Genomic DNA, 10599 nt, shown 5'->3' with positions numbered 1-10599 from the left:
GGGATCTGGGGCAAAAATCTGTCTGGGGGTTGGTCCTGCTTTGAGCAGGGGGTTGGACTAGATACCTCCTGAGGTCCCTTCCAACCCTGATATTCTATGAAATACTGTGTAGTTGGATTTTTTTAATTTACCTTCTGGTCTTTAAGGCTTTAGGGTTTACACAGGGAGAGGTGACACACACACCCCTACTCCCACACACACGCAAGGGGAGGGGTGACACACACACACACTTCTCTCAATGGGGGGTTGGCTGACTGACCCGACCCTCCCTTCCCAGTGCTCTCCGCCCTCCATGCCTGGCTGGGCCCCCGGGACGGACCCACCTCTACTGGTACCTGGTGCTGCATTTTCCCGAGGCAACATGTGGGGGGCACATAGGGTCACGTGCCCCACCCCCCGCCAGATTTCTGCCAGGGTTCACACCAGAATGTGGCCAGCTGCAGCCTTTCGACACTGTGCGGGAAGGGAAGGACGGGAGCTGCTTCCAGCCGCAGGGGAGGAGGTGGGGGAAAGGGATGACCTGGCTCGTGTCTTTACAGAGCTCATGGCCTCTGCCCACTCCCATCCCCTGTGGCTGGAACCAGCTCCCGTCCCTTCCTGCCCGCACAGTGTCGACAGGCAACTAACACCTAGCGGCTGCTGCTGGCCACCGCCATAACCCAGCCGCCTCCACCAACCGCGGGGGCAGGAAGGGGTTAAGCCCTATGGATGCCTTGTGCACCAGGGCCCAGGGAACCTGACTGCAGGGCCTTCGGGGAGGCGGCTCAGCAGGGGACGGTGCCTAGGGGACGGAGCAGCCCCACACTCCCTGGGGGCAGGACCCAGGGAAGGGGGGAGTGTGAAGAGGGGGCTAAGTCCTTGTCTGGGGGGCTGCTGTGAAGCCTGCAGGGTCGGGACGGGAACAAGCTGGAAATCACTTCCCCCGCCCACCACTCCAGAGCTTAGCTGAGCGGCGGAGAGGCTCCCCCCTGCCAGCGCTGTGCAGGGCATTGGCACATGCAGGGCTCGGCTCCTCCTGGCCAGTGGATCTTTCCCAGGGTGCCGGCTGAGCCAGAGGCAGTGGGGGAAGGAAGGAAGGAGCCCGCCGGCCAGGCTGCTGGTGAGCTGAGCGCTCCGACCAGGGGCTGGTTCTCCGCACAGCGCTGGGAGCGGGACGGGCCCTGCCGGGGGGTTATGGAGGAGCAGCGGGGCTGGGGGTGGGGCGAAGGGGCAAAGCAGGGAGAGGACAGCGAGAGGGGGCGATGGGTGGGCAGCAGAGGTGACACGTAACAGGCCACCGCCTGGGGCCTCCCCGCACGCACCAGTCACCGCAGCTCACAGTGCGCAGCCTGTGCCAGCCGGAAACGGGAAGGGGGCAGGGCCCTGCTGGCCAGGGACTGTGCGGATGGACCAGCATGGGGAGCGACCGGCTCCACACGCTGCAGCTTCGCCCCACCACCAGCCTCGCAAACCCACCCCCATCGTCAGCCACTGGACCCCCCCGCTCCCTGGTAGGTGGGCGCCTGGTGAGCAGGGATCCGGCCAGCAGCAGGACCCGCCAGTACTGATGGGGGGGAGTCAGAAAATACAGGACAATTTGCCCGTTTTTAAGAAAAAGTCGAGACACCTGCAGGAGGGCTTAAATAAGGGACTGTCCCTTTAAAAACGGGGCATCTGGTCACCCCAATGAGTGTCCATAATTCCCCCTAGAGTGTTACTACAGACATTTCACAAAGACATTCATCACCAGCATGTCACTGGCTCTCAGAAAAGGCCTCGCTCCGTACATGCTTCTAATGCAGGAATATCGTACACAGCCAGTTAATTCGGTAGCTTATCACTGGAGGTTCAGCCCCCCCTGTTTTATAGCTCAGTAAATCTTTGCAACGGATCCTTCGGAAAAGTAAAACCCAGCCTGAGCTTCTCTCTCCTGCTGAGTGTAGACACCAGGCTGTCTTCTCCCCCGCTTCTCAGTGTGAGGTTTTTGCCTCCGCCCCTTTTAGTTCGATGGGTTTGTGTGCTGCTTAGGAAATGGAGCGAAACACAGTCCTTTCTTTGGGAGAGACCTGTTTAACAACTCCACCTGCCACACCTGGTTTGAACACATTTTAGTGACCACTGCAGTGTATGTCCCTAACCCTTAACAGCCCTTGCGTACGTACATCACACACGGATAGGAACGATCAGAGAGTTATTAGTTTTCAAATCATACCTCACAAGGTGCATTTTGCACAAAGATTGTTACAATAGTGTGTAGGGTGTGAATACTGGGGTCTGGTGTCACAGGTGACATGGTCTCTCTGCACCAAGGGTGAGGAAGGGCTGGTGTGGGATGGGGAACCAGTCAAGGAGGGGGGGTCACCAGGAGTGGCGCCAGGGATTTTGGCGCCCTAGGCGCAGCGCCGGCTGTACCTATTTCGCCGCCGGTCCCACGGCTCCAGTGGACCTGCCGAAGGCATGCCTGCGGGAGGTCCACCGGAGCTGTGGGACCAGCGGACCCTCCACAGGCACGTCTGCGGCAAGTCCACCGGAGCTGCCTGCCTCTCTCCCGGCAAAACGCCGCCCTTCCCAAATCCTGGCACCCTAGGCCACTGCCTAGGTCGCCTAAATGGAAGCGCCGGCCCTGGGGGTCACAGAGTCAGCCACAGAAGCACAGTGAGGAGAAGGACCTCGGGGGTGCTGGCAGAGGGTCCGGCACTGTTCGTAGTGATGGTGGTAGAGGAACCGGCACTGTTCAGAGTGAAGTTCACCACCATGAAACTCACAGCAGGCACATTCTCCTGGATCCAGTCGTTGTGGGCATTCGGGCGGTCGTAGACCCCGGGGTAACCGGCAGCAACACTGTTCACTGTTGTTTTCAGTAACCAGCTCACAATCCCAGCAAGGTACCAGGTCCCGTCCTCCTCACACACCAGGGGTCCCCCGGAGTCACCCTAGAGACAGGGAAAGAAATGAGGTTTGAGGAGGGACCAGTCTCCATCGTCCACAAGGGCCGTGGTGGATTCTCCATCTCGTGATGGCTTCACATCCCCACTGGCTGCCTTTCTGGGAGATGCTGTATCCCGACATAAGTCTTGGGGCTCAGTAAAGGGGTAACCCAGTGAGATTGTAGACTGGGTCATACAGGTCAGAATGGATGATTTAATGGACCCCGCTGACTTTGTTCTCTCTGGGCTCGATACTCTTGTCTAGACACCGGGGAATGAACTCAGGGCTCAGCCCTTCCATCTGGGCCCCTGTTTGGTGGGTCCCCCCAACACACACCACCAAGTCAACAGGGAGAACGTGCTAGGAACTGTGGGGTTTGCAATATCAGCCAGGGTCAGTGCCACACCCAAAACAAAGCGGCCCCGATCTCAGTCAGAGAATCTCACCGGGGCCGTCCCCTTATAGCCCTCCATGTGCCCGGCACACATCATGTCCTCTTTGATGGGGTTGTCACCCGCAGGCTTTTGTAATGCTTCCCGGAAGAGATCGTTGCAGATTGTGGTGTCTATGGTGGGCACCTCCAGCTCCTGCAGCGTCTCCGCTAGGGAAGAACTCTCTGAAACGAAAGGCCCGAGGGCTGGGTGACTCCCGCGGCGTGAGGAGAAGTCACATAAAAAGCTGTCACATTAAGGATCTATAAGAAGTTCCCAACTCTGGGGGGCGGGGAAGGGGGGTACCAGGTCTAATGGGTTAGACCAGGTGGGGCTGGAAGTCAGATCTCCTGATTTCTGTGCCTGGCTCTGGAAGGGGAGTAGGGCCTAGTGTGCATGTGTGTGGTGGGGGGGCAGGGCAGTCGGCCAGTTTAACTCACGCTAAAGGCAATAACCCAGATTTTAAAGATATTTTAGGTGTTGCTCTGCTCAGCTTTGCAGCCCTACTTGGGGCCAGATTGTCAAAGGGATTCGGGCACCAATAGGCACTAAGGTGCCCAGTGGGATTCTGGAAAGCTCATAGGCATCTGCAAAAGCTGGCACTTTCGAACCTAAGTCTACTGGAGAGTCAATGGGAGTTAGGCACCAAACCTGCACAGCGACGTTTGAGAGCCCCATTTGGAGCCTATCTGAATCGTTACGTGCCTAAACCCCTTTAACACTCAGGCCTGTAGGGCGCATGTGAAAATTTTGAGCCTTGTCTACACACAGTTTGCCCTGCTTTGGTTCAATGGGTTTAAATCTCTAAGCAGATGCTGCTCAGTTCCAGGCCAGGTTATCACATGGCTGTGAAGATATAATTAGGTGTGTGCTCTGATATTGCTGGGTGCCAGCTGGCAGCCACCTCTGACACTGCTTCCTATTGGTCTGGAGCCAGCATCGGTAAATATACAGGTGCCAAATATGCCCACAGATGTGCTTTGAAACCCACATTAGGGGCACACGCTCATGAACCTCCATTCATTGCGCCAGGAACTGACTCCCCCATGTGAGCTGCACCCACTAGATGGCGACATTGCTCAAACACACACAAATAAAAATACACAAACACAAACACACACGCACAAACAAAAATACACAAACACACACACACTGCCCCCAAACAGGAACATCCCTTCATTGTGCCAGGAACTGGATCCCTTAAATGCTCTTTTTCTCTCTCTTACACACACACACGCACACACACGCACACACACACGCATACAGACAGCTCCAAAAGTGGCTAGTTTTCATTTAGCTTCACCCTGCTCTGAAATGGTGAAGATAACATGGCTTTCGAGCAAAATCAGAGCAGCCACACAGCTGGAGATACTGGAGTAACTAAATCATCTCTCAGCATCATACCGAAAAGGGGGTCGTCCCTGGTGTAGAACTACAGAGCTGCGGTTATTTCACTGTCTAACCATATAAAGCTGCCGGCACAACTGTGTATCTGTATAACTAGGCTTGGCAGAATCCAATTATTCTAACTGGATGGATATTATTGATGTTTCTTTTTAAGGGTTATTTTTATTTTCATCCATTTAAATTTTCACAAAATTATGGAATTAAGTATTTTTTTTTCATTTTATTGCTTTCAATTTTCACAGCTGTGGAAGAACATGGGGTCGGGCCAGGCAATAATAATTTAATGACGGTAAAGGCTGAGATTCAAAGAATCAATGCTGTATAAAAATTAAAATGCAAATTGTCAATATCCTATGTCAAAAAAGGCCAAGTAAATATCCTTAAATCAAACTCTAAGTTCTCAAACAGCATGTCGCCTCCTTTGCCTGCCTGTACATTTCAGTGATTACCAATGGAAATATGTTTTCTTCAGTGTAGGATGAAACAAACACTGACTGACAAAAATCAAACCCTTCCAGGCCCGTGTAGAATGGTGCCTGCATAACTGTGCGGCTGTACAACTGTTTACCTGTATAACCATATAATTATCGCTGTATAACAATGTAACCGTACAATTGTACCTGTGAAAACACAAAACTGTGGTTGTACGACCATACCTGTATAACTATATAACTGGGGACCTGTACAACTGTGGCTGCTTAAACATAAGAACGGCCATACTGGCTCCACCTGTACCAGTATCCTGTCTTGTGAGAGTGGCCGGTGCCATTCAGAGGGGATGAACAGAACAGGGCCATTTTGAGTGATCCATCCCCTGTTGTCAGGTCCCAGCTTTTGGCTTAGGTACCCCCACAGCATGGGGTTGCATCCCTGCCCATCCTGGCTAATAGCCATGGATGGACCTATCCTGAACTTATCTAGTTCTTGATTGAACTTTTGGCCTTTGCAACACCCCCTGGCAACGAGTCCCACAGGTTGACTGTGGGTTGTGTGAAGAAATACTCCCTTTGGTTTGTTTTTTCAAACCTGCTGCCTATTCATTTCATTGGGTGACCGCTGGCTCTTGTGTTATCTGAAGGGGTAAATAACACTTCCCCGTTTGCTTTCTCCCACTCCATCTGTGATTGTAAAGAACTCTCTCAACTCCCGACCTTATAACTCTGTAACCGCACAACTGTGCCTGTATAACCATGGAACTAGCTGTGTAATGGTCAGTCCCTCTGTGTACCGATGAGGCTACAATCACCTCACCTGTAAACTTCACCCAGTGCTGGGTCTTTCCCCTGCCCTTCCCCTCTCTAACAGCTACGAGTCTGCCTCACCTTGGGGGCGAATGTTCCCCCAGCCCGTCACCCAGCAGGCGTCCCCAGCAGGCACACGGACGGAGGCGTCGAGCAGACACACGGGGCTGATGGAGGCCGTGAACGCAATTGGCTTCTCCAGCTCCACCAGGGCGATGTCAGCAAGGAAAGTGCTACTGTTGTAATTGGGATGGGGGACGACCCGCTTCACCAATGAGAACGACTGGGGTGGGGTCTCACTACCAATCCTGTTTTCACCCAGCTGTACCCGATACGATGAATTGGCTACAGATCTGGATGCAAGAAAATCTGATTAGGGAAAAGCCACCCAGCAATGCCTCACAAGGACAGCTCGCCTGGCGCTGAGGTACAGCCAGCTCTGGGGTGGAGCGGCTGGGGAACAGCCACACAGTGATGCTGCACAACAGGAAGCCAGTGGAGAAGGAGAGGGAGTCTTTCCAGAACAGCCACAGTCACTGTCTCTGCCCTGCCTGGGATACTCACGGATCGAAGCAATGAGCTGCTGACACCACCCAACTCTCGGAGATGAGCGAACCGCCGCAGATGTGGGAGCCGTATCTCTGCACGCTGACCTGCCAGGGCCAGGCCCCGGCCTTGGCATCTTGACCATTCAAGATGCGCCCTGAGAGTGAGACCAACGGCTTGCCGCAGCCTAGGAAGAAAAGAGGGAAACTGCATTTTCCCCGGGCAAGGGAGCTGAAGTGGGGAGAGCGTAAATAATTATAAGTGTTCCCTGATGATAAGAGAGCAACTGTTCCCCTCCCAGAGCCTGGGAAAGAACCCAGGAGTCCTGACTCCCAACTCGCCTGCTGTAATCCATCCACCCCCACTCCCTTCCAAGAGCTGGGGCTAGAACCCGTGAGTTCTGGCTTGTAGCCACACGCTGGTTGCACATGTCAGGGCAGCTAATGCTAATGTTCTGCTTTGGGCACTTTACCTGCCTGATTCTAACTCCCACGAGCACTGTGGCACTTTCTGTGGTAACTCCCTGCTCCCAGCAGGAGGGAGGCAGGGGAAACCCTCCCAGCCACCAGCTGCTGGCATCCCAGGTGCTCTGTGAGCCCTGCTCTATCCCTCTGCAGGCAGCACTTTACACACCCGACTCCGTTACACTCCAGTGCCCAGTCCCCTGTTTTCTGCACACCCGCAATGCACAGCGATCCGCTGCCTCTGTGGAAACAGCACCCCCCAGCACCCTGCTCTCCCCTCAGTTCAACCCTCTCCTTAGCTTCTGACACCTAGACATGCCTATAGTAAAACCAAGCTGAAGTTTATTTAGCAGAGGTTGCAGCAGAGATTCAAACTAAAGGCAAGGAACAGTACGTGGAAATGTAAGGTCACAAGTAGAAGAAAAACATAAAACACAGTCTACAGCCTGTACCTGTTCGCAAGGTGCTGTTCTGTCTGATAGGGTGTTTCTCACCCAATGGTTAGTTCTTCCAGCCCTTGTCCAGCCCATAAAGCTGAGATACAACCCACACCCGGTTCCACTGTAATGGACCAACCTTCTTCTCTTGTCCAGTCATAAGGTCCCTGTGACGTTCTGTATCTCCGGGGAACACCCTGCACCCCCATGTTCATCCTTATAATATCGTTGTGTGGTATCCAATGCGAAGTCTGTCACGTCAGACTTGAGCATTGTCGTTATAGCGATGTTACAGTAATTGTTGTTACAGTAATGCTCTAGTGATGTTATAGGCTGTAATTTCATGTATATAGTTATGGGGCTGAAAATGTGTCCTCGTGGCTTAAAGCAGGCCCAGGCAAAACTCTCCAGGAGCAGAGGGGCAGTTCACACCTCATCAGGGCATGGATGGGACAAAGCCAGCCCAGCCTCACAGGAACAAAGGACACTGGCCTAGGCAGCAACAAAGGATCTGTTGGACTCTCAAGTGAGTCACTCCCCTTCCTTTGGGCAATTTGGGACTGCGATGAGGTGATGCTCACCTGACTCTGAAGGGGGGGGGGGGCAAAGCCAAGAGGGAAGAAAGGACACGATAAAAGGGAGAGACGTTTGCCAGGCTCTCCCTCTTCCACCTCCATCGACAGACTCCACCACCAAGCGACTGAAGCGCTGGTCAAAGGGTAGAACCTGACTGAAGGGCGACCAGCCAGCCTGGGGTGAGAAGCATCTACGTTTCTACGGGCACTGAAAGTGTTAAGATCAGCTTGGAATGCGTTTTTGATTTTATTTCATTTGACCCAATCTTACTTCTTGTGCTTTGACTTATAATCATGTAAAGTCTGTCATAAATGTGTTTGTTCTACCTGAAGCAGTGCAGTTGGGTTGAAGCATGTCAGAGACTCCCCTTGGGATAACAAGCCTGGTACATATACATTTCTTTGTTAAAATGACAAACTCATATAAGCTTGCAGCAGCCAGTGGGCATAACTGGACAGAGGTTCCTAGGGTTGTGTCTGGGACCAGAGATATTGGCTAGTGTCATTGGGTTACACAATCCAAGGGGCAGCTGACATGCCAGAGGCTGTGCGTGAAAAGCCCACGAGTGGAGGCTCTCACAGTACATCAGGGTAAGGCTGGCTCCCAGAGCCAAGAATTGGAGGGACACCAACATAACACCAGGGGAACGTCACAGTCCCTGTCTTCCAAGATTCTCCAGTGGATCATCTTTTTAAATCTCCAACCCACATCTCATCCAAGCAGTGAAGAGAGGCTGTCTCCATGGTTGCTCAGTTTTCAGACTCCCCATCAGATTTGGAGCACAACATCCTATGTAAACCTGATTCCATGCTCAAACGTCTCGCAATAACCACAGCAATCAGCTCAAACTTAGCTTTGAACAGAGATCCCACGAGCCCCTTTCATTGTCACTGGTTGGACTCAGATATAATGTCCCTGCCAGTACATGGCTGGGTGAGTTTGGGTATAGATATGTTCCAAGCGCTTAGGGAGTGAAGAAAGAGCAGGCAGGGCTGGGATTATTATGGGGTTGAGGCTACCATGGAGGTTAGATTACTCATGACAGTAAAGATACAGTTACCATGCATTTAAGGTTATAGTGGGATTAAGATTAAGGGTATCATAGTGTTAGGGTTAAGGTTATGATAGGTTATAATGGGTATAGGTTTATCATCAGGGTTATGCTGAGGTATTATCAGGGGGACTAGAAGCCAAAGAGAGAGAACTCTGCATCCCATTGAAATCACAGACTAATTCTGGGAGGTGAAATGCAACCAGAACACCTGGGTTCCCTTGCAATTCACGAGCACAGCCTCAGGGCATTTAAAGGTAAAAGTATTATTTACATAAGAAAATTTAATTAACACAAACTGTCCTGGTAAAACTTTAACTCACCCTGGTTCTGCCACTCTGTGGAAAAGCAAGCAAATAAGAAAGCCCATATTTCAACCCTAACCCCCCCATTATAAACTTTCTCATAACCCCAATGATAACCTTCACCCAATGATACCCTTAACCCCAACCCAATGATACCCTTAACCCTAATCCAGTGATAACCTTAACCCCAAAATAACCTTAACCCTTACCGGGAATCCTGATAATACCAATTTATCAACCCTGTTCTAACTATGCCTTTCTCCCGCCCCATGACTGGGATAGGACCCAGAAGCCCTGGCTCCCAGCCTCATTCTTATTCCACATGCCCACGGCAGGCAAGGGTGGCATTTTCCTGTGAGTGTCTTACCTGTCTGATTCTGACTCCCCTGAGCACCTAGGGAGCAAAGAAGTCACAGATATTAATATGCGAAGGGCGGGGGGAGTGATACACAGTCATTGCTGTACATTACACACAATCTGCATAGTGTCTCTGAGAGAATGGGTGCCAGTCGCTTCACCCACAGTTCTCAGGCTCCACCCACTCTCCTGAAACAGCCCTGCTATCCACAGCAAGAGTTAAACATCTTAGCAGCATTGCTATTCAACTCATCATCTGTAGGTTCCAGAGTCAACAACAGGTGGTCTGAAGGGGGCAGCTCAGGAGTGAATGCAGAAATAGGGGCTAGATGGCGGGGGATAGGGGTTCTATGAATGGCAAAGGGATTGGATCCACCTCTTCTTCACTAGCCCAATTCCCTCCCCAACAAGCCAGTTTTTCTCTCCCCTCCCCATGGGAGGAAGTGCCCCGTCTCCCATCTCACCTCCACCCCACACTCACCCTGAGCCAGGCTCGTTGCCAGCAGGGCTATGGCCAGTGGGGAGCAGAGATGTCCCATGATCCAGCCTCACCTGGTCCTGTCTTAGCTAAAACTAGCTGCCTCCATCTCTCCGACCAAAGCCTTTCTGGGGAATGAACGCGCCTGGGCAGGTTTTTATAGGCACAGCTCCTGCCTCCACCCTCCCAGAGCTAGGGAGAACAGATATGACTGATCCCACACTGAGCTGCTCAAGGAAACAAATGCTTCGAAATTCGGCACGCGAGCAAGGCATGACAGTTCTCGTTCTGGTCTGCCTGTAAGTGCCCCATGAGTGGCAGACTGAAGAACCAAACAAAAACTCGCAATGGCCAAGGTTAACACGAGGAGGCGCACGGCGATTTTCTCTTCTCTGTTTC

At 52.4% G+C, this 10599-nt stretch overlaps 1 protein-coding gene across 1 annotated transcript; it reads right to left on the bottom strand.

Moving 5' to 3' along the window:
• Nucleotides 1–1946: 1946 nt before the first annotated feature.
• On the bottom strand, nucleotides 1947–10310 carry LOC120404112 (serine protease 27-like). The gene is made up of 7 exons (XM_039536114.1): nucleotides 10204–10310; nucleotides 9733–9759; nucleotides 6551–6719; nucleotides 6068–6339; nucleotides 3354–3523; nucleotides 2610–2912; nucleotides 1947–2336 (listed from the first exon to the last, which is right to left on the bottom strand). Exons 1-6 carry the CDS (start codon nucleotides 10259–10261, stop codon nucleotides 2610–2612), a joined length of 999 nt encoding a protein of 332 aa, XP_039392048.1. The 5' UTR covers nucleotides 10262–10310; the 3' UTR covers nucleotides 1947–2336.
• Between the last annotated feature and the right edge of the window lie 289 nt (nucleotides 10311–10599).

The sequence above is a fragment of the Mauremys reevesii genome, linkage group 4 (genome assembly GCF_016161935.1).
Source record: "Mauremys reevesii isolate NIE-2019 linkage group 4, ASM1616193v1, whole genome shotgun sequence".
NCBI lineage: Eukaryota > Metazoa > Chordata > Testudines > Geoemydidae > Mauremys > Mauremys reevesii.
This window is presented reverse-complemented; position numbering and strand designations above follow the sequence as displayed.